Here is a 23,015-nt window from a genome sequence, read left to right as displayed (position 1 = left end):
TCCTCCTCCTCGCCCTGAGACGAATAAGGGCACAGAGGAAGGGATTCTCCCTCAGGCTTTAAGGTAATACAGACAACTGTAAGATTGCATAGAAACGCTTTATTATATTTATTTGAACAAAGTAATTAAAATAAGGCAGCTTGGGTTACATGTAAACATCGAGGTCAGCTGTATAGTCCCTCCCCAAACTGTACAGCGACAGTAGTTAAGTTTCAACTCCAGGTTGTCAAAGGGGAACACAAATTCAGTGATAAATGCTAACATAAATTCTGTTCGTTTGTGAAGAACATGGCTTCTCTGGAGCTGTAATTCTGAAAAGTGAGGGCTGGATTCAATATAATGGCATCAAGTCTGAAATACTACCCATAATGTCCCAGACACAAAACTGCATTTCACTACCAGAACTGTTGGAACCCAGAGGATTACTCTGTGTTGTCCCGAGATACTTAAATTAAAAGGTCATCTAATATTAGATATTTTCATAGAGCACACTGTTGTTACTATTTTTTAATAGTATCACTTCCTTGAAGGAATACAATATATCACATTTATTTTACTTACATTCTGATGTCTGATTTTATACCATGTACTAATATATAGGATTCTGGGAAGACTCTTCAAACTAGTAAGCACCTGCCCTACTTGTCACTGACAATGTCTCTAGCAATAAGTTCTTTCATTATTTCGTTGGTGCCACCATAGATTGGCTGAACACGGGAGTCCACAAAAGCTCTGAAGGGAAAAAAAACAACAAAAAAAAGATTAAAAACAACTCTTCAGAATAGACACACAATCAGAATAAAAAGATACCACTATCCCCTCAATTAAATAATTACATTAATTAAATAAATTAAATTAATTAAATAAAACTCTATAAAACAAGATTTACTACTCCTTCCCCTCCCAACTCTTATTCCCTCCTTTCCTCTCAGCATCCGAGCATTAACCCAGCTCCAGACACCAAAGCTCCTATTCCCCCACCACACTCATCCTGCAGAACAGCAGGCCTGCATGAACTGCTACACCCAGGTGCTTCCTTGTTGTTAAAAACAACTCCTGCAGAGCCAAACTGATAGTTATCGTGGTAGATTGCTCTAATGCCCTGGCCTGTCTGATCCTGTCAAGAGGACTGCTAATGGTGCTGTCAGTTCTTTCTTTGAGGTGGGCCTCAAACACCCTGGGAGGAGAAGAAAGCTCAATGGTTTTCACATCAGCTGGCTACAGCCTTCTACTGACACCAGCTCTATTTGGGCCAGCAAGCCGAAAAGCTGCATGCAGCCAAACCATTTCCATCCTTGTGCTGGAACCGTCCCCAGTACATGCACAGCTGGCGAGAGCCCACAGGACAATGAGAGCTTGCTTTTCCATCTTAATTCTGCTTCATTATTCAAAGAGCAGCCCAGGAGCAACACGGCATTCTCTGGAAACAGGCATGTTGCTGAACCACAGGGATAATAAAACCCTGTATGGACAACTACTGCACACACAGATAAGCAGCGGTTCGAGGATATCCTAAACAGAACTTGCTGGCCTTACAACTTAGAAAGGCTGCAGGACACTCACAAATTATACTCATTAAAAACTTGCAGAAAAGTTATTTTAAAGCAACATTTCACACTCAATGTATTTAGAATAATAATGATTTAAAAAAAAAGTCAAGCCTACTCAGCCAAACTAATTTAGTTTGTTACTTATGACAACTGCACAGCACTCCTGGTTTTCCTATTCCTCCTATCAGATCACATCCTCTTTCTGTTTTATTAAAAACAGCTCCAGAAGACTCTACTTAAGAGTGGCAAATGGCATGTACACAAAAGGAAACACATCTTCACAGATAATACACAAGGAAATATATAAGAACTCCAAAATATCCCTAATTAATAAAGTAAGCCAAAACTTTGGAATAGCTAAATCCTCGTACACATAGATCTGAGCTTTTTCACTTAAAAGGATGTAAAAATCTGAACGTAGTCAATCATACTCTTGTTTAGGCAATTTGTTATGCTAAAGTATTACACAAGATTTAGAGTGACCAAGGGGTTTTCCTTCCTTCATACACATGCATTTTATTTCAGATAAAACATGCTAACTACCTCTCCTCATTTTTTGTTTTACATTGCTTCCCTTTTTTTACAGTTAACATTTTCTTCTAGAAAAGCAACTTCTATTTTGTGGAAAACAGATAATAATATAGATAATTGCTCATCAACTTATGAATTATTTGGAGAATCAAAACAAAGCCTTCCTGCAAACATCCATACAGTAGACTGCCTTTCAATAAACATGATGAGAAAAGGGGCAGTAAATCAATTCTAAACATCAAACAACTGACATGTAGATGTAAAGGGGGTGCCTCATTTTAGTTTGCTGGTAATCTTTCATCATTCAAGTCTGAAATGCTATGCTTACTTTGCAATTGGATACTCCCACATGTACCCCCATCCTCCATGCAGTTGCACGCACTGAGTAGCTATGTTGTTTTGGATATCAGAAGCCCTTAAATAGTAAAAAAAAAAATAATTGGTTTTTAGAAGAATGTTATGCTATGAAACATCACGAGATACATAGATAATTGAGCATGTCAAAAATAGAACCAAACTTTTTATTCTATATACAGACAAGCTTGCTTACCTTTCTCATAGCTACAGAGATTTCTTTTGTAAAGCAGGTTGATACAGTCTCTTTTCTTACCAAATCCCTCAGCTTTGTCAAAAACTAACAGCAATCACAGTCTGCCCCCTACACTCCCCTCTAGCAATACACCACGATGCTCTTGAGTATATCCATCACCTGAGCATAACTTATTTTCCCCAACAGATGTTATAGTTTTCAATTCTACAAAATACTGTAATTCTTAAACAGGATTTCTTGCTGCAAAATTCAGATTGAATTTCAAAATAAAGATTTGAACTGCACTGGTAGGTCAAGCTAAAGTTGAATGACACCAACCCTCCCACACACACTTTCTAAGCATGTAACTTTCAGAGAAGGAACAGAAAAAAATAACAATTCAAGTCAATTTCTTCTCAATGAAGAATATAAGAGTCTTCTTCTTCAAACTACTCCTCTCCTATTCTCCAAACCATTCCCTCACCCAGTTAAATCCTTACCGTTTATTATGTGAACTTTTAGTCTGCAGCAGTGAGTAACTGCAACTCTTTCCTAAATATATGTTCAAATTAATTTAGGTACACAATACAAACTGTCCCCACAAAATAAAACCTTCAGACCATTCATCACATATTGGAAATGAAATGCACAAACTGTGCTTTAAAATCCTTCAAAGCTCTAACTCAAGTAGAGGACTATACAAAAGGTTTGAAGCAAAACTGGAGACAGTCTCCTGAACTAATAGGGAATAAAACAATTCTACATTTTGGCATTTTCTAGACTCCATTAGAGAAAGGGGGAATCCATAACAAATTGTGCCACTAAACAGTTGTGAATGTAGGGGAGTTTCAGATGGCTCACTCTGGGAAATTTGTTGAGGAAGTAAGTCTACACATCTGAGCTGGCACTAGTTGCTTCCTCCTCCTCAAAACTGAATGCCTCTGCTTACGTACCTGGTACTTCTAGGTAATCACTGCCAACAACAGCACTAAATCAAAACCCTTCCTTTCACTGTAAGTATTCTCTCTGGATTTCCTCAGTATTCTCTGCTCATTTCTAGGAGCTGTACACCAGTGCATCTTCCACAAAATTATTTGTTCATGTCTGGTGTGCTTTTTTTTCCTCCCGTCTTTGCAAGCAGAAAGAAAACTATACAAATTTACGTGCCACTACGTTAGCTGTTTCTACTCATCCAGCTTTCTCTGGTTAAATGTAAGTTAACAGATTAACACCACCAAGTACGGGGAGAGGAAGGAGGAGTTCTGGCCAATAAAGGAAAGCACTGTTTAGTCTCAGTTACAGCAGTGACTGTAGCCAACTATTTCTTTCCTAAACCAGACAGCTTCAGAAACCAGGTGGGTGAAAGGGCTACTGCTAAGTAAAATTAATTCATTAATGATTAATAATCATGTGAGCTTCAAATAAACCTGTGCTTCAAAAAAAAAAACAGAAACAAAAACAAACACCCCCCATTTAGAAAAGAAAAACACCCCCCCCCCAAAAAAAACCCCACAAACTCAACAACTTGCTACAGCAAAATATAAATGTTTGTCTGAATAACAACAAAATACTCACTTCTACTTTAAGCTAAAGCTGAGTCCTGATCTGGTTGTTAATGGAAGCCTGTTTTAAAAGCACACTATTGTTTGGAAATTGATCTGTTTAAGCAACACTGATTTTCAAGGTAATAAAGTTTTTTGATGGCTACACCATTAAATCTAAAGCTAGTGGTCTGTACTAGAAGCTGACTACGTTATTATTAATCAGCCAGCAATGTTATCTTTTCAGTAGATCTGAACAGTTCAGTGTTTTTATGTATGATCTCCTATCAAGATCATACACGTAACCACATACCAATACTTTGCCATGGAAGCTGTGGGAGAGTCCAGACGTTTCTCTGCATGCAGCTGCAAACAGCTGTCCAGAAAAGCTCGGCCCACACAGACCTGTGTTTTCATTTCTGCCAACTTGTGCTGCACCGTCTGATGTTGGAAATGGACAAAGAAAGAGCAGAAGTAAGACAGTTGTAAATGATCCCTGAAGTAGAAAATTGAGCATTTTCTAAAAGGGTTTATGTTAGAAATCATGATTTCAAACCACTTTGGCTCTGTGCACCAGAAGACAGCTTACTTTCCATACAATTATGGCTTTACCAATCTTATCAGAGAAAATTACAACCCTTTACTTCTCAACACCAACTCAAAACATGACTTTACAAGAATCTGAACCCCAACAACCTGGACACAAATTCCTAGAGAGCACAGAGTAGGACTCACTGGGTGCTCTGTCCCTCTCTGCTCCCTCTTATGGGGGAATGTCCCTTCACTTCATAGAGCCACCGACTTCCCCAATTAATATCATTTCATCATCTATTGAAAGCTTTTTATGCATTCAGTTCTTGAGAATTTAAGTCCTATGCAAAGGGACACAAGCAAAAACAAAGGAATTTTTAGACTAACGATCAGGAAGTTCTTCAACACTGAGTTCTGTCACATTGGAAGAGTTTCTAAGTAGAATAGGTAAAAAAAACTTAAATCCATTGCTAAGGTTATGTAAAGCCAGGCCACGCAAGCATCCACCCATCTTTGTATCATTCTGGTAGGAAGGGGATAAAACCAGCACTCAATAACAATAGGTTTTCTAATCTCACAGTTCTGAAACTCTGTGTGTGTGTATGCATATATAAAATATCTTCTTGATTCCCTTGACAAGAAATATAATGGACCAGTCTACTAGTACAAAGATTTGATTTCAAACACACTACTGTGGCATGACTAATCGAATTAGACAAGGCAGAGTTCTAATTAGAAAGGATTTTTCATTATATGTATATTCTAGCTGTCAGCAACAAAAAGGAAACTGAAGAGATATGCAAGAATGGATTACTTCAGCAAAAATAATATACTTCATTAAGTTTATTTGCCACCTGGTGGTTGGTAGTGGGCTATCCTAAAAAGGGATTATTTTGGAGGTCTCTGCACAGTGAACTATCAGAATTAGGAAGCATCCTTTACCCACATTACAAAAAAGGTAAAATATATTTCTTTTGTATTAAAGCTGCACACTGCACATACTACATTTCTGAATGTTAGCTTTAAAGACAGTTGAAAATCATAATTTTCTGAAAGACATCAAGCCGTCCAGCCTCTAAAGGGCCTGATCCTGATGCTATTCACAGCTAAAGGTTTGATTTTGACAAAGGAAGTCTCAACAACATCCTCCAACCCATATGAATCACTTCTGTCCTATAAACCAAACGTGCAAGAGCTTGGTATGCTCCAGCCGTAACAGCTAATGTGGTTTTCAGGAAACTTCGAACATCACAGTACTGTGGAAAGCAACATCTGTTTTATGACTGCAGCTAAAGAGCGTAGGCAGAAGTGTCTCAAATCACAATTAACTACCACTGTCAGGAGTGAGGTATGCTCAGGAGTGAGGTATGATCAGAGAATGATCCAACACTTTTATATGCAGTCACTTGAATACCCAGCTAGCTGGTAGCTGAGGAATCTCATTAAAATACCCATACAGCTGAATACAAACACCTTTGTATGCCGGCAGCAAGGTCACTGCCTAGGAGCAGCCCCCAGCATCAGCCTTGAAGTTCATTATTCTGCAATGCACTGTGTGCACAGGAACGCAGCACCTGCACATGCACCAAGCTCTTCTGCAGTCTGTAGAACTCCAGGCAGATACAGACACATACACAGGTGTAACAGATCCTGTGGTTAAGACCTCCGACAGTAAAACGCAAGCCTAAGAGCAACAAGGTGATTTTGTCTCACCAGCAGCAAAAAGCCTGTTTCAGCTTGCACGTTTCACTTCCAAAAGCAGCACTGCTGGGAGGTATCTAACTGAACACGTACATTAAGGCTTTTGTGGTGTTGGGCATGGAAGCAAACAACAGCTGTGGTCCAACAGTGGAACTGTGCAAACAGTCCTTTGAAAACAGCCCAGTGATTTTCCTTTGCTCCCTATTTCACATACAAAGCAAAAGCACACTGGAATCTGTACACAAGTCTCTCAGTTCAAACTTACCTGCAAGTGTGCAACTGTCTTCCCAAAAGCTTTTCTTTGCTTCACGTAATTCCTTGTTTCTTCAAACATGAATTCACAGCTGGCAAGAGCCATGTCAGCAATTAGCAGTCTTTCCTTTTGAAACACAAATTACAGAATCCAGCTGAAAGAGACCTACATTTCTCTGTATCAGATGCACAACTGGGGCACAGATGTTCAGTGTTGTCCATTATGGGAGGGGGGCAGAAGTCACATGAAGTATCAAATCAGACACATTGCATTACTGAAATTAATGAGTGGGACAAATGCCTCCTGCCTGAAGCTCTGTTAAGTCTTTTCCAGCGTAGTACTCTACCACAACAATGACTCAGAAAATAGCTACAAATCAACCACAGGTCTCGTGCTGACTGAAAAATTCACACCAAATTCTGGTTCAATCTTTGGTTTTCACTGCTGAGGTTAAAGAACAACAGTATTTAACCATTTCAATAGGACAACTCAAATATAAACCGAACCAAAACCTACCAGAAAACAACTAAAACCCTGGCTGTTTTTTTCCTTCCTCATAACATGTTGAAAAACAGGAACTAAGTACAAAACAATTGCTTCTAGCACCACTGAAATCATCTGATGCATCACACTGAACCCGTTCATGAATGCATCTATTTCTTTAAAGCAGTAAAACATTTCCTTTGATCAGGTTTTGTACTTGCTCACAGGATAAAATTAAATAAACACGTTCCCTACCAAATAAGGCAAGTACAAAGTCATAGATTTGACAAAGCAGTCATACGTTGAAAGACCGCATTGCTTCTTTATCCTCTCAAATAATTACAAAACTCCACAAACTAAGTCGTAAAACGTTATTTCCACTAGCAAGGTATTTTGGCAACTTCTTTACTTTGCTACAGGGACAAAGAAAAGAGTTCCTTGTATCTTTAATATGCTGGTGTAAGAGCTAAAATAGCAGTGTTTGCTTGTTTCTTTAAAGAGAATGCCAAAAGCATCTGACACCTCCAAGCTGTATTTAATTTCCTAAGCAAAGTGGTTTCATGATAGAATTATACAGAAAAACTGTGGTACATTCTTTTAAATACACTACCTTCAGCTTCTTCAATAGCTGGGGCATTGATTAAGAGAAAGGTGGGATATCAACTTTTTGATCAATGCCCAAAGAATTGCACCATTAGCACTAGGAACTGTGTACTCCAGTTAAGCGGCAGTTATCGACATAGTCTTGTCTACAGACATCCTGATTCTAAGCCCAAGGTGGCTCCCCACGACACACTATCATCAAGACTGAGGCAAATTTTAATGATGACAAAAATCATCCTGTATTCTTCCTATAGACAGCAAACACACAGTTCCTCTTACCTGAGGGAGTTCTGCCATCAGATAATAGAAGCCTTTGTTCTCTTTTCCAAGCAAGGCACTGGCTGGCAACCGCACATCTTCAAAAAACAGCTCTGCTGTGTCCTAAGAGGATTTTAAACACAACTATTCAGAGCCCAACATCCTCATCTCTTCATTCCACTTCCTTTGCCTCATTTTTTTTCTTGCTATTGTACACTTTAAGTTGAAATCATAGAACCATTTAGGTTGGAACAGTCCTCTAAAAGTCACCTTGTTTCTCTCCTTCCAACAGCAGCTCCAGCAAAGCAAGCAGCTGAAGGCCTCGTCCACTTCTTTCCAAAGCTCCTAAGATGAAGGCTCCACAACCTCCCTGGCTCCCTGTTCCACTATATGATCACTTTTATGGTGATCTTTTTCCTTAATACCTACTTAGAATTTTCCTTAACATAACTTGCGTCCCTTGCCACTTTCAGTATGTTCCTCTGAGAAGAATCAGGTGCTACCACCTCTACAGCCGACTGCCAGGTAAGCTGAGGACTCCAATAAGAGAAATACTTCCAGGATTCTTCAGAATGAATAAATCCAGGTTCCTCAAGTCTCTCCTTACTGAATGTTTCGGACTTACGCAGCCAAACTCAGCATCATACCTTGCATGTACATCACTTGTGCTCCAAAGCCTAAGAACTTGAACAGCATCACAGTTTTTATATTTATTTAGCTGATGCCAGGCATGAAGTGATTTTAGACTTCCTCCAAGCTACCTGTTACACACAGTAGGAACTCACCTGAGCTTTCAAGCCAATTTTATTCAGCTTGCGTCCCTTGATGAAACCTTTTGTTCCATTTTCCACCAGAAAAAGGCTGATCCCATGAGCAGGAGATCGGGCCTCCCGGTTGGTAACTGCAACCACGATCACTACATCACTCATCCAACCATTAGTGATAAATACCTGTAAAAAATGCAACTTGGAATAAAGCAACATGCTAGAAAAATGGCATTGGATGTTTCAAGGGTGAGCTGTAAGTGTCCAAAAGACTTTAAAGCTTCCAGAATTAAGTGTTTTGAAACCAGGTCTATGAAACTAGGAATTAGTTTGAGAACTGTTACATGGGCCAGAAGTATGAATTTAAATGCAAATATCTATTTCTTTTGCCTGCCCCACGATAAAGGAGTATGGCATTGAATGTAGAGATTAAATGAACACAGAGGATCTCTTTCCTAGAAAATTAAATTAGCAAGGTATAACATCTAGAACTATCAATGGGTCCTTGTTGCAACTGCTTATTAGAATCCTGCAGATTAACTCATGAACCTGCCAAAGTGATCCATCTTAACTCCAGCTAAAAAATGAGCTGTCTCGCTTGGCCTCAACTGTGCAGCATGAGCGAATATCCTTTGAACACCTATACATACATATTTTCTTGCACACATTCTCACCACTGGAAATTCTGCTAAGGAGAGAAGTCTCTATCAGTACCATGTTATCAGCAGGAGTACAAAAGAAAGCAGGGAAAAAGAAGATTAAGGCATTTCATAGCTTTAAAACAAACCCTGTTGAACCCACACTTCCATTTGCACTACCCACTCCTGGTAGTGAAGTAGAGGTTAATGCTGCCAGCTTTGCAACAGCTTGACAACACACACTGATCCAGTTGGGTTCTTTCTCCTAACATAATCAACGGGTTCCTGAATAAAGATTCCACAGCCTGCATTATGGCAATGCAAAGTTTTCACCTGGGCCACAGATTTCACAGTTATAGCATATCTGTTTTGTTCAACCTCAGTACTAAAAACCATCTCTGGTGCTGCTTATTTGTATGCAGAACTTATTTTCTCCCCTTGCCCCTTTTCTTCCTAGTTTAAGAGAAAATGAGCCTTTTGATAAGGTTATTTAAAAGCTACAACAATAACTTACTCAAGCCCTTCCATAACTTGTTCTGTAAATTGCCAGCAACATCTCAAGTCCTAGGAAAAAATAACTGGGGAACAAAAAACCCACCATCACAGCATAACCCACAAAATCGCCAAAAATGAAAGGACTGGGGGGGGAGATAATAATACTGGCGAACATCCTTCACTCTCTTAAATGCATTCACTTCCTGAAGCCTACAAGGTGAGTATGTCTGTTCACTTACCTTGCTTCCATTAAGAATCCAGTCATCTCCATCTTTTTTTGCATACGTTCGGATTCCCTGCAAGTCACTGAAACAAAATTCAAAAGGTCCTTCAAGAAACCATTGCAGAAGCTTCAATTTGCATCTTGAATTCTACCCAATATAAAAGAAAGTAATTTTATACTGTCCACGAACGGGGTCAGTGAAAATGCAGACAGTGAAACATGGCAAAAGAACTTGGAGCATAACACAGAAACCACAGGCATGTTGTGGAAAGGGATGATAAATCCATACGATTGTACAGAAACAGGAGATCCTGTTTTCATGGGTCTGCTTGTGGAAGGTGGTGTCATAAGCACCAACACCAACGGGTCAGTATCCCCTTACACAAGTATGCATTAAATGATAACCAGACAAAAACCACATCTTCTAAGCAGGCTCAACCCTTATCAGGAGGTTCTGTAAAAAGCCACTGGCAACATCTACCGTTTGTAAAAGCATGACACCAAGTTTTGCTTTTCACCTGTCCCTCTGTTTTGGGAACTGGCCAGATCAGCTGTGTCTACTCCGAACATGGGCTGTCTGCCCTTCAGTAACTACAAGCAAGGAGGGGCAGTTCTCTGTTTGAAAGGATTCAGAGGAAACAAAACAGGGCATTCTGTTCCACAACAAAAGCTAATAGTAAAAGTCAAGCCCTCTTTACGGAGGTATGTAATTTTCTCCTGACTACCCTGGGTATTAAAATTCTGTTCACATGACAAGCAAGTTAGTAACTATAAACTCTGACTATAAAAGCAAACACAAAGCATTATTTGCCCACAGTGGGATGATACAGAAATGGATTGTGATCAAGTATCTTGAAAATGACAAAGCTGTAAAGTATAACAAGGTTTTTGAGGTCCTACCTAATCAAGGGTATTGTCTAGTAACTAAAACGACCATGTAACCAGGAGGCTCAGAATTGCTTTCACTGACAAATCAATAGCACATAATGTTAAGACCATTGTTTTACTATTTAGCTTACCTGCCAGCCCCAGGCTCTGTCATGGCAATAGCTCCAATGCACTTGCCTGCGATCATTCTGGGGATGAAGTGTTTTATCTGCTCTTCAGAGCCATAGTTTGCAATGTAGGGCATGACTATATCTGAATGAAGGCTGAATCCTGGGCCAGAACAGTTAACATACATCCTTGGGGAGTAGGGGAAAAGAAGTTCAGAAAAAGTACTACAGAGATTAAACACTGAGCTTTACACTGTTACAACACAGACCCAACAATGAAGAAAGCCCCACCACACAGAAGTCTCAGGCAATCCGAGCTGTGGCACTTGCACTGTTATTTATAGAATGTATTTTCACAGCCAAATGGGTATATAGCTTACCAGGCTAACAAAAACCCTTCTCCTAGCCACAAAGCCCTAACAGTGGAGCACAATGACATTTGTTACATAAAACAATAATCTATAATACTTAAAACAAGAGGGTCTAAGCTATTATTTCCATGAGGAAGATAACACAATTTTCTGTAAGCAAACATATTCCACAATGAGGTCACCTTATGGAAAAATAACAGTCTCTTGATAACATCACTGAAATTCTTCCCAAAGCATGTGATACTCACTGCTCCTCCCAGACCACGGCTGAAGAGAGGATATCTGCTCCAATGCCTCCATGCTTTTCAGCGATAGCAACACCCAGCAATCCCTGCTGCCCAGCCTTTTCCCAGAGCTCCCTGCTCACCTGGCCATCCTTCTCCCACCTGCAAAAAGAGCACAAGGACAGCTATGCATTAAATCCCCCATGTGCTACTGCTTATTTGTCACGGCTGCTGCTTCACACTGCAACACCCGCAGCTGGGTTTTACCGCATAGGAAGAGGCTTTCAGTCTCACCAGCAGACAACGTGTAGGGTATGTGGACAATGATATTTTGCAGCTAAGAAGTGATGGCTTAATAATAGTTCTTTTATTCTCCAAGTCCACAGATGCCACTGTGGACACAACAGGGCACCAACTGTACAAGTTTGAACTTCCAGCATATAACCTGACGTCTCTTTCAGAATTGCTATGGAAGACAGTGCTGTCTATTGGACTGAGTACCAGACTGCTTTAGCTACAACCAGCTGGATAATTATGAGCAGGTATTTATCTTCCTGATATTCCATTTTCCCCATGTACAAAATGAGTGGAACACATCACTACCTTTTGTGAAAGATTTCAACTCTATCAGTGAGAACTGCTTCATCAGAACCGAACATTAACATATTAGTTACTTTTATATAAAGTCAGCTCCTGTGCACTTATCACAAGTCAGTTCTGTATCATGGTAAATTACTGCTTTAAGGAAGTTTCAAGATTGTAAACAGATACTTGAGGCTTATTTGCTGACACTTTGCAAACTTTAACACCACAGGAATCACTTACTCTTGGAAAAACAGTGCCTTTTTATGGAGTTTGCCAACTCACCATAAAATCAGACAGACATTAATGGCCCAGCTTTTGTTTTTAGAGCGTTTTAAAAAAAACAAAACAACACAATTCTGAAGTCCTATGGTAGATAGAATATACCAGAACCTCTCCTCTGACATACCTGTGTGCAGCAGAGCCATGCCACAGAACTTTATCCACAGTCAGGTATCTTATCCTACATATTTAAGCTCATTCCCAGACCTTTTGTTCTTACATGGGAAATCTTAAACAAACCTCTCTCATGAGCATCTTTGCTTCCCCACCACCACTTTCAGGGCCATTCTTGTCTCTACTTCATAAACTAAGCCTGAAGCCTCCTTTAATTGAAAGGTCTGAAAAAAGAACAGTTCATAGGTTGCTGAAGTGATACAAAAATAAAAGTCCAGCTTATTCCAGTTTGCCTGGCAAATCACTCTATCAGCAAGCTAGCTGGATCTTCACCAGTCTCAAGCAGAGCCAGTACCCATTCACAGACCTACATCAGAAGTCATTCTAACAAAAGATGAGGGAAAACATCTGTTTTTGTGGATAGGATATGATTGTTCAGTGGAAAAGCATCGTGCTTTGAGGTCATGGTTGGAGGATGAAAAAAAATAGCTGGCAACAACCCTAATGCAAACTGTTTCCATTGCCTCCTGCTGTTCATTTCTGCCCCAGAGCCTCAACACCCCACCCACTCAATTGTGCCACCTCAGCTGTTTGTGGGAACACACTGTAAGCTGCATCAGGAAACTCATCTAGCAGCGAGATTCAAGAACAATGGAAGTGCAATAATTAATACTGCAAGGCCTGGGTTGGGGCAATCCCAAGTACAAACACAGGCTGAGCTGATAATGGATTAAGAGCAACCCTAAGAAGAAAGACTTGGGGGTGTTGGTTGATGAGAAGCTCAGCATGACCCAGTAGTGTGCACCTGCAGTCCAGAACCACCCCTGTGTGCTGGGCTGCACCTCCAGAGCGTGAACAGCAGGTCATGGAGGGGATTCTCCCTGCTGTGCTCTGGGGAGACCCCTCCTGCAGTCCTGATCCAGCTCTGGGGCACAAGAGGGATGTGGAGCTGTTGGAGCGAGTCCAGAGGAGGCCATGGAGATGCTGCGAGGGCTGGAGCAGCTCTGCTCTGGAGCCAGGCTGGTTCAGCCTGGAGAAGAGAAAGCTCCAGAGAGACCTTACAGAAGCCTTTCAGTACCTGAAGAGGCCAACAAAAAACCTGGAGAGAGACTTTCAACTTGCAGCAACAGAACAAGGGGGAATGATTTAAACTGACAGAGGGGAGATTTGTATTACAGATTAGGCAGAAGTTCTTCTCTGTGAGGGTGTTGAGGCGCTGGCACAGGGTGCCCAGAGAAGCTGTGGCTGCCCCATCCCTGGCAGTGTTGGACGCCAGGTTGGACACAGGGGCTTGGAGCAACCTGCTCTAGTAGAACGCATCCCTGCCTGTGGCAGGGGTTGGAACTGAATGAGCTTTAAGTTCCCTTCCAACCCAAACCTGTCTGGGATTCTATGAACAAGCCCTTCACTAACCCCTGATGTTTTTGCAGGGCTATTTTTCAGATAAAGAAAACTTGCTTAAAGACACTTCTGCAGCTTAAGGTTTTTTGTTCAAAAATATGTTCTTAGTTAATTTACTTTCTCCAACCATAACATGACTTGCTATAACTAAAATAAGGGAGAAAAACACCCTCCAGCTCTAGTTCAACGGAATTAGAAGGCTTCTAATCTGTGCAAAGACCACACATTTCCACAGAAGCAAAAAATAAAAAGACAGAAATGTAAACAGAGATACTCTGTGCAAATGTGTTGGTAATACATAATTACCATCCTACCTGTACCGTATTGACAAACCTACTGCAATGTAACCCAGACACAGTGTCAATGCTTTTTTTAGATCACAGCAGTGCAATAGCTCAAGAACTGAACTGTTTCCCTAATTCCACCCCCAGGACATTAGTGTCAGAGTTAATACCTACAAGCAGAGATTCTTTTGCTGCAACTCACCAAACTGCATTTGTCTGCTCGTAGGATTAAAGACAAGATTGCCTGCACTGGAGCTCAAATAATGCAGTTAATTTTGTTTAGGTGTGATTTCTCCTCCCCCTCCCCCATATGATTTTCACAGGCAGGTTTGTTTTAACTGAGTAAATTAAAAAGCTTGTGATGAAAACAAAAATTCTGTTTATCCTGTCATATTAACACCCCCAAAAGGCATTTCTGGGGAAAAATGCACATTATTTGGCAAACCAGAATTTGTAAGAGCTATCTTACTCTGCATGAAAAGGCACCACTTCTTCCTGAAAGAACTTCCTGGCACTCTCCCTGAAGATATCATGTTCTGCTGAGAAGATCCTCCGAGTGCCTATATCAAGCAAGCTTTTAGCAGAAGATGGTTCAGGGCGCTTTGTGCCATGCTGCTCAGCTTGCAGAGGACTAAAAAAGACAAATGAAAGCATCTGTTAGCACACCACATTTACATAACCCTTTAAAAGAAAGAGGACACCTGCACTGTTAAACATATTTCACATCCCAAGCCTTGCACACTATTAGGTCTAAACAATACCCACAATAAATGTAAAAATTAACGGACACTGTACTTCACTGGGCTATGAAAGGTGGTAAAGCAAGACCAGTTTGTCCTTAACACTCCAGCTAAATAAAAACCAATCATAATACATACATAGGTGAAAGGATGAAGTTTCTAGTCATTAGAGATGCTAAAAATCACCACTGCCTTCTCTCTCTGCCACCCAACCTCCAAGATGCACTTCAGCTCCATTTAAACTGAAAGGGTAACTTCTTGAACAAGTACACTTTTTTGTCAGTTTTGTTCATTCTCTATATGCTCCCAAAAGCCTCCAAACCCATGACATTGAAAATTCACACACTCAAAATATAAGCAAGTACGATATGGATTTGCATGCTCTGAGGGTGGTGGTATACTCTGCATTCTTATATATACCTGCATAGTTATAATCTAAACTTTTTAATTCCTTCTAGCTTTCAGTATCTTTGATGTAGAGGAAGGCTAATCCTCCCAAAACTCTGATACAAACAAACCTAAAAGCAAAAAAGCTCCTTTAACAATAAGTAAGAACTCAAACAACAGTAGATGTCAGTAGCTGAAACCACAAGGGAAGTGCAATTACAAAGTAACAAGGAAGGGTCTGAAGCTTTTGAAGGGGCTTAGAATGTCAAGGATGACATAACTACTGTAGGGCTGAAATGAAAAGTCATTTCTTTGTGTTCCTTGACTTGTTTTTATTTTATTGCTACAAAACACCAGAAATTAGAAATACAGAGCTGAGCTATATTAAATGGGAAAGCATTCACTGTTCCTTTCTCAAACTATTTTGTTCCTCTCTCCTCAGATCCTCAGCACAGTAATTTTGTGCAGTCCCACAGGGCTTAACTGAGCCTACACTTACTCCATTACCAAGACAAAGGTCTTTATTTACTGCCACATGAAGTTACCCATACTGTTCCTGGTGCAAAGGATTAAACATGCCTGAAACAGAGACTCTATTTACTTCTAGTGATATCTGAAAGCAGCAGGCTACTGCAACTTGCTTTGGAACCCCAAACACAGGCTTTCCATGCTGAGCTCTCCCAAAAACTCCGTCATATGTTTAAAGCTGTTTAAGATGCTGCTGAGCTGTATTTAAGACCACTTAATTGTGGCTCACAGCCCATGAGGCACACAGGAAGGGCCAGGCTGCTCCAGCACACCAACCACATCCCTAGGAGACACAGACTAAAGGTCAGAGGAAGCATGAAGATGTCTCTGCATTTCTGCTCCCCAGAAACACCATTCCAAGTGCCCTGCTGCCATGGGTCCAGGGTTCCCAGGAGAAGCAATGTCCAGCCTGTCACCTGCTGCCACTACAGAACTCAATGTTCCCGGAGCGTGGATGGGAAGTGGGGCAAAGGTCGGCCCCATCATGGGATACATAGGAGATCCCGAACCTGTCAGGCACTGGGGGCTCGGCAGGCTCCTAGGCCCGAGGCTGGGGCGGGGGTGTGTGGTGTGTGGCATGACACAGCTCAGGGTATCCAGGGGGGCTCTCAGGCCAAGGGGGAACCAGGCCACAGGCCAGGGCATGGAGCAGGGGGGTCCAGACCTGGGGGCCACCAGACCCCAGTTACCTCCTGCAGTGGAAGCACACGCACACACATACATCGGTACATACACATAGACCTGTGCCTATAACCTTCCTGCCACACATACACATAGCACACACCCGCACCCCTCCAAATGCATACACAGGGACGCCCACAACGTATATATATATTCACATAGTATGTATACATATATATATACACACATAGTATATATACGTGCCTATATACATATAGCATGTGCAAGCCCATCAACACATACACGGAGTTATACCCCAGACTCCGGCACCCGGGCACCCCCACTACACATCCGCCTCCCCACCCGCGCCTCAACCCCTCATTATCCCCGACGCTGCCCACCAGCGGCGGCCCCGCGCCCCGCTAACCTGGCCTGGGCAGAGAAGCGCCGGGGGCCGACGGCCCGCAGCAATCCCCTCAGACAGAACAACCGAACCGCCATCTTACGCCGCGGAGGGACGGGACAGGGCAGGGCAGGGCAGGGCTGGCCAGCAGCAGGCGGGGCACGGTCACGTTACTGTTAATTACAGATTATTGTTTTCTTTCCGGGTCGGTCCATGGCGGCTCCTGTCTTCCGTCTGCGTCCCCTCAGCTTCTGTGGTGAGGGCGTTTCTGCTGCCCGCTGTCTCTGTCACAACACGCACCCCTGGAGCCATCTCGGCTCCCGCCTTCGCGGGGTGCAAATCCTCGGCTTGATCCGGGCAGGATTACGCTGAAACATCTATATTAATTGTTGTAATAACGCCGTTTTGAAATCACGTTCCAGAGGGGAGCGGGAACAAACGCCGCTCGGGGGCACCGAGGAAGGGGGCACGAAGGGGATTACGGCTCCAAGGGTTCCCGTTGTTGCGGGGGGTCACAGCCGCTGCCGGCTTTGTCCTGGCTCCGTCCGTCCGTACCCCCTCCTCAGGGGCGGGTCTGTCACCCCTCCCGGGTCTGCAGGGACGAGGGAGCCTGCGTCCTCCTGCGGTGCGGGGCGGGATGGCACCACCCGGCCCAGCCACGGCCCTCGGGACCCATAGTGGCGGTAGAACCCTGGCGGCCTCACATCAGTGGGTTTTAGTCTATGGAACCTGTATACCAAAATCCTTCAGTGAAGGTGAGGAAGGTGTTTATGATCGTTGTGTGCAGGAGGATGAGGGATCGTTATTGTCAGGAAAAGAAAAACAGGAGGTGGGGGAAAGAATAAAGATTTAAGTCATAGTTCTTCCTCCCTTCAGCTCATGTGGTCACCACACTGCACAGGTGAGAGAGAACACTCTCCTGAATTCACTGTTTTGAGCTGCAAGTGGTCATCTGGAGAGGGGCTTTGGACAAAGGCCCATAGGGACAGGACAAGGGGAATAGCTTTAACCTGCCAGAACAGGGGAGACTGAGATGAGCTCTTAGGCAGAAGCTCTTACCTGTGAGGGTGCTGAGGCGCTGGCACAGGGTGCCCAGAGAAGCTGTGGCTGCCCCATCCCTGGCAGTGTTCAAGGCCAGGTTGGACACGGGGGCTTGGAGCACCCTGCTCTAGTGGAAGGGGTCCCTGCCCATGGCAGGGGTTGGAACTGGATGAGCTTTAAGGTCCCTTCCAACCCAGACCAGGCTGGGATCTTTCAATGAGAAAGGAGGTCCTACCTGCTTCTTTACCTACAAAACCCCGAGCTACAAACTGACTAGAAACTACAACCACCACTGTGATGAGGATTGGGTTAAAGCAATATACAGGCCCCATCAGTAGGATTTTACCTGCTTTTCTCCCTCTCCACGTGGTGTTGGGGAGCTGTCACGCTTTCCGGAGTCCTGAGGTGGCACAAAATTTGTAAGCAATCAGCCTTCGTGTTCGCTGAGAAACAGAACAAAATCTAAAAAGCAGGATTGCAGTGGCTCAAAACACAAAGCAGATTGAGCCAGAAAATAATGGTCAAAGTCTTGTCATTTTAAAGCTAATAATTAATTGAGAGGTAAACTGTAGATAATCTGTTGAGAGAATTCCCGTGGTTTGGCCGTTTCCACAGATCCATAGTCTAAAGCTGTTGTAATAGTTTTTAACAAATAAATATCTTTTGATCAATGTTTCAGCTAATGTGTTCCTACACCCTAATCCAGAAGATGGCACTACAGGAAAAGTTATTCCTATCGATGGGCCTTCCTGAAAGGATTCTAGACTGTTGAAGGGTGTATGTGTGTTCAGTGTGATACAGTGGCAGTGTAGAGAGCTAGCTGTCTTGTCTGCTTACAGCCAGAAGCACCCATGTTAGCAAACCAGTTGCAGGCTGAAAACTTGTGCTGTGTTTTCTTTTGTTTCTGATCTTGTATTTTATCAGACTTAGGCAGGAGGGAGCCATGCAGGGGCAGTTGAGAGCAAAGAAGTGAAATAGAGTTTGGTGGGAATTACTGAATCTGGGTGCCCAGAGGTAAGATTTGGGCATGGTCTGTCAGGTAGAGCCTCCTAGGGAGTGCCCCCCTTAGGCTGACATAGGCTACCGGGTAAGCCCATCACCTTGGCCTTGGGGCTGTTAGCAGGCAGGAGGCTGGCAGGGAAATTCACATTCCTGGGGATGCCAGGTCACCCAGGTCACTGCCTTGTACAGTCATTTTGTTGCAGCAAAAAAGATCCGACAGGACCTATCTCATCACCCATGCACAGGGTAAAGTGATTAAGTAACTGAGCGATGGTAGATCGTGCCCTAAGCCACAGAAAAGCAAACTCTGTCCAGTTTGCAAGTGTCAGTTTCTGGGGTCAGAAAGTACCTCAAATGGACAATGACAAATAGACTGACATTTTTCATACCATTTGGGGGGGGAGAAGGGTGGGTGTAAAAAATTGGTCATTAAGAATAATGTTGGGGTTGTTTTGGGGTTTTCTTGCCTGTGCTTGCAGAAAACAGAGAAGAGATAGATACTGCAGCAAGGCAGAGAGTTAAAATGTTTGTTGGCCTTCTTCCAGATGTTGCTTCCAGTTTGGGATTGTGCTTTTTGTGCAGCAGCCTAATAGGACTTTCCAGAGACACAGCATAGCCAGGGTTAACTGACAGTGGTGGACCCCTTCCTAGTGCAGGCTGGTCCTGGCACCTCTGTTGCTCATGTGGGTGAGCCCATAATGCTGATTTTCCCCTTTTTCGTGGTGCTGCCTTCACTTTGTTGTGGTTATCTCCCACACTGGTAAATGGCCTGTCCATTCTTTCTGACCTGTAGTACAGATGGATCAGGGGAGGGGAACAGTTTGCCATATTACTGGGTGCAAATTCTCCTGAATTAGTAGCTCTGCTGCTGTCATGTTGTATGGTTAGTGGTAAGCTTTTTCCTTTGAGACTCCAAACTGCTGGAGATCTCTGTGTTACACTGGGAAGCACTGCATCCCCCCAGTCATACCTGGAACTAGCAATATCCACCCCTGTCATATTAGAAGTATTGCCAGCCTGATGTGAAGGCACCAAGTCAATGGGCTCCTCCTGTACAGAGTACTGCCCTGACCTGAGGACTCTGGGCTTTGTTACAAATTGGTTTGGTTGAACAGTCTCTTGTGAGTCAGATGTGTTATTTTTTATGATTTTCAGTGTAAATAGCTAATTGCTACAACTGGAAAGGATGCGTATCCTCTTCAGTGCCTGCTTTGTTGGGAACAATGTCCAATGTGTTTAATACAGTGAAAGTAACTTAAAGCATTATCTTGCTGAAAAGAAAATGCATGTCTTGTAAGACACAAAGTTAGCAAATAAGCGAGTTGCAGGTTACCTGGAGTAAAGGTGTTCAAGTAAAGCTCTGGGTAAGACAGGTTGAAATGAAATTTGCTTTGGTTTTGATCAAAATCAGTGTTTCTGTTGTTCATCTGAGGAGTACCTGTTCTCCAGACATGAAGACTGTACAAGTATATTCATATCATAACAGCCATAAAGAATGAATTATCTTTTTTTAGGAGAGATACTCTTTGCTGTATCATTCCTACAGCAAGTCAAAGAAATGTTAAAGGAATTGAGCACACAAATCTCATTGCATGTTTTTTCTGTCAAATAAGTCACCTACTACTCTCCAGGTGTGTTCTTGAGCTGGGACATCATTAGTCCTATTACATCTGCAGCAGCATCTGTTGCTCCAGGGTTAGGTGTGTTGGATTTGGGTTGATAACAGGCTGCTTAATGTGGAAAACTACCCTTGGATGCAAATGTCCTGGTTTTATTCAGAGTTTTTCTCGTGCCACTGGAATGTACTTGGCTTTTAATAATTTTTGATATCCAAGATACAAATCTGTAACGGAAGAACTGCTTATAGGTTTGTTCTTCTTGGCTGATCAGTCATTTAAAAGAGATCCTCTGACAGTTGGTAAACATCATATACAAGCCCTGCAGGTGATTTCTGCCAGATGGCTCTCTGTGTATTTGGATAATAGAGACTCATGTAAAAAGAGCCATGGTTATGTTTATTCCTGTGTGCTACATGTGATGATGATACTGCCTGTAAAGCCAAGCTGCAGGATCTGACCAGAAGTTTTGAAAGCACAGCAAGAGTCAGCACTGACTCCTCTCACAAAGCACTTTATCCCCTTTTTAGACTTCCAGTCTGTGTTGCGAGGAGTGTGTCCAACTTTCACGTCTGATATGAATAGCCTAGAGGTCTGGTTTCTGAGGAGGTTATTTAAAGCTTATTTGCTGTCTTCTTTCAAGAAGAAGGGGACCTGCGTGCTCTTCGTCCAACTTGTTTATGTTGGCATTATAGCGCAGGGCAAGCTGCAGAAAGATGCAGAACTCTCGGCTTACTTCTCCCTTGATACACGACTCTGCTTAGTGTGCCTTTGCATGGGGTCACACAGTGTCAGTCATGTGGGTGTGACATGAGGTGGCCAAGAGAGATAGGCTGCAGCTGATGGCTTGTTCCTTCAAGTGGATCTCATTAGGGCACAGACCCCTGGTAACCACCTCACCTTCCTCCGTCCTGGCCTCAGTTCCAAATTTCAGCAGTTTATCTCTTAATCAGCACTGTTGTCCTATGTAAATCAGCTGCACACCATTAAAAATGCACTTAATTTTCAAGTAGCAGATCAGAGCAGCAGGTTGTAAATATAAAAGTCATGTAAAAGCTATCAATGAACACAGCAAACATTAATATACTTAAAGTATTGCTGAAGTTTGAAAGTATTTGTGATAAGAGCTGTGCAAATATGGCATCGTGTCCTAGAACAGGACTACTCTCTGTATGTGTAATCAGTGTTGTATTTGTATAAGGATGAGCATATACTTCTGTACTTTTTTATTATAGTAATGAGTACCCTGAGTGGTGGCAATAAGCACTTCCAATGGCATTTTAAAGTGTCTCTGTTCAAGCACTATTGATGCTTCCAGTTTCAGACTTCATATTTATTATTTGCTTGGTATTTGGAAGAAAGCTGCTCCATTTGGCAGGTTTAATAGAGCTCAAATGATAATGCTGAGATTAGCCTTCGTGAACTGCTTTTTCTTTGTGACAAGTAACTTTGATGCTATGGTTTCCTAATCCTAAATTTTGCATCTTTACTGCTCTTTTAACAGTCTTTTATGTTTAGAGTACATGTGTATCCTTTCAGTCAAGAATCACTGGGGGTTTGGATACAATAGCTCTAGTGAGATGCCATATCTACTACTGTAGTAGTGGGTCTTTAGTAGCTCTAATGAACTGCTCGGCATTTCCTCCACATGTCTTTAGCTGAAATTCAGCCATTAACTAAAGCAATTCTCACCAGCTCAGAGTTGGTGTTGTGAAAGGAGCTTGAGAGGTCTCAGCTTCAGCTTAGGGTATGAATTCATTCCCATGCTTTGTGCTAGCTGTGTTAGACACAGAGACCAGGAGTTGTTGAGCACCATGGCTGCACCTGTTTGTCCAGGCAAATAGAAAAGTTTTCTTATCCACAGTTTAGCAAGGGACTGGGAGAGAACTGGTCTGCATGACAGAAATGGTGTGAAGGAAGCAACTATTGAACCAGGTGAATTAATGTAATGGGTTTAACCTGCACTGAGGAAAGGATTTCTTTAACAGGTGCTTTGCTGCTTTCAACAGCCTAGGTTAGCTGAGTACCACTCTTGCACAGGTGTAGGTGTTGAGCTCAGAGGATGTAGAAAGTTATGCTGAATGGTTGCATTACTAATGTAGGGATTAGCAAGGCTGCCTTGTGATGGTAGGGATGTACTCTGAGCTTGTGTAGGTAGTGGCATGCCTACCTTGTGTGACTTGTTTCACAACCTTAGCAAACTTGCTGAGATGGTAGGTAACTCCTGCTCTTCTGAAAGCATGTTTTTGCTATGTGTAGTGTACCTTATATGTATTCAACTAATTGCTGGGTTTTATTCTATCAGGGATGTGTGGGAGATACAG

General features: G+C 42.5%; 1 protein-coding gene across 1 annotated transcript; it reads right to left on the bottom strand.

The window, feature by feature from the left end:
• Window positions 1-82: 82 nt before the first annotated feature.
• Window positions 83-17,170, bottom strand: ACADL (acyl-CoA dehydrogenase long chain). The gene is made up of 11 exons (XM_061343556.1): window positions 17,057-17,170; window positions 14,823-14,984; window positions 11,715-11,852; window positions 11,120-11,284; window positions 10,117-10,183; window positions 8,766-8,930; window positions 8,002-8,103; window positions 6,649-6,762; window positions 4,465-4,592; window positions 2,410-2,496; window positions 83-732 (listed from the first exon to the last, which is right to left on the bottom strand). Exons 1-11 carry the CDS (start codon window positions 17,128-17,130, stop codon window positions 639-641), a joined length of 1,296 nt encoding a protein of 431 aa, XP_061199540.1. The 5' UTR covers window positions 17,131-17,170; the 3' UTR covers window positions 83-638.
• Window positions 17,171-23,015: the final 5,845 nt, after the last annotated feature.

Source organism: Neopsephotus bourkii, unplaced genomic scaffold, assembly GCF_033783945.1.
Source record: "Neopsephotus bourkii isolate Nb327-2 ecotype Australia unplaced genomic scaffold, CSIRO-AGI_Nbou_v1 NB_31, whole genome shotgun sequence".
Taxonomy (NCBI): Eukaryota; Metazoa; Chordata; class Aves; order Psittaciformes; family Psittacidae; genus Neopsephotus; species Neopsephotus bourkii.
Note: the sequence above shows the minus strand (reverse complement) of the source record. Positions and strands in the feature narration are given on the sequence as shown.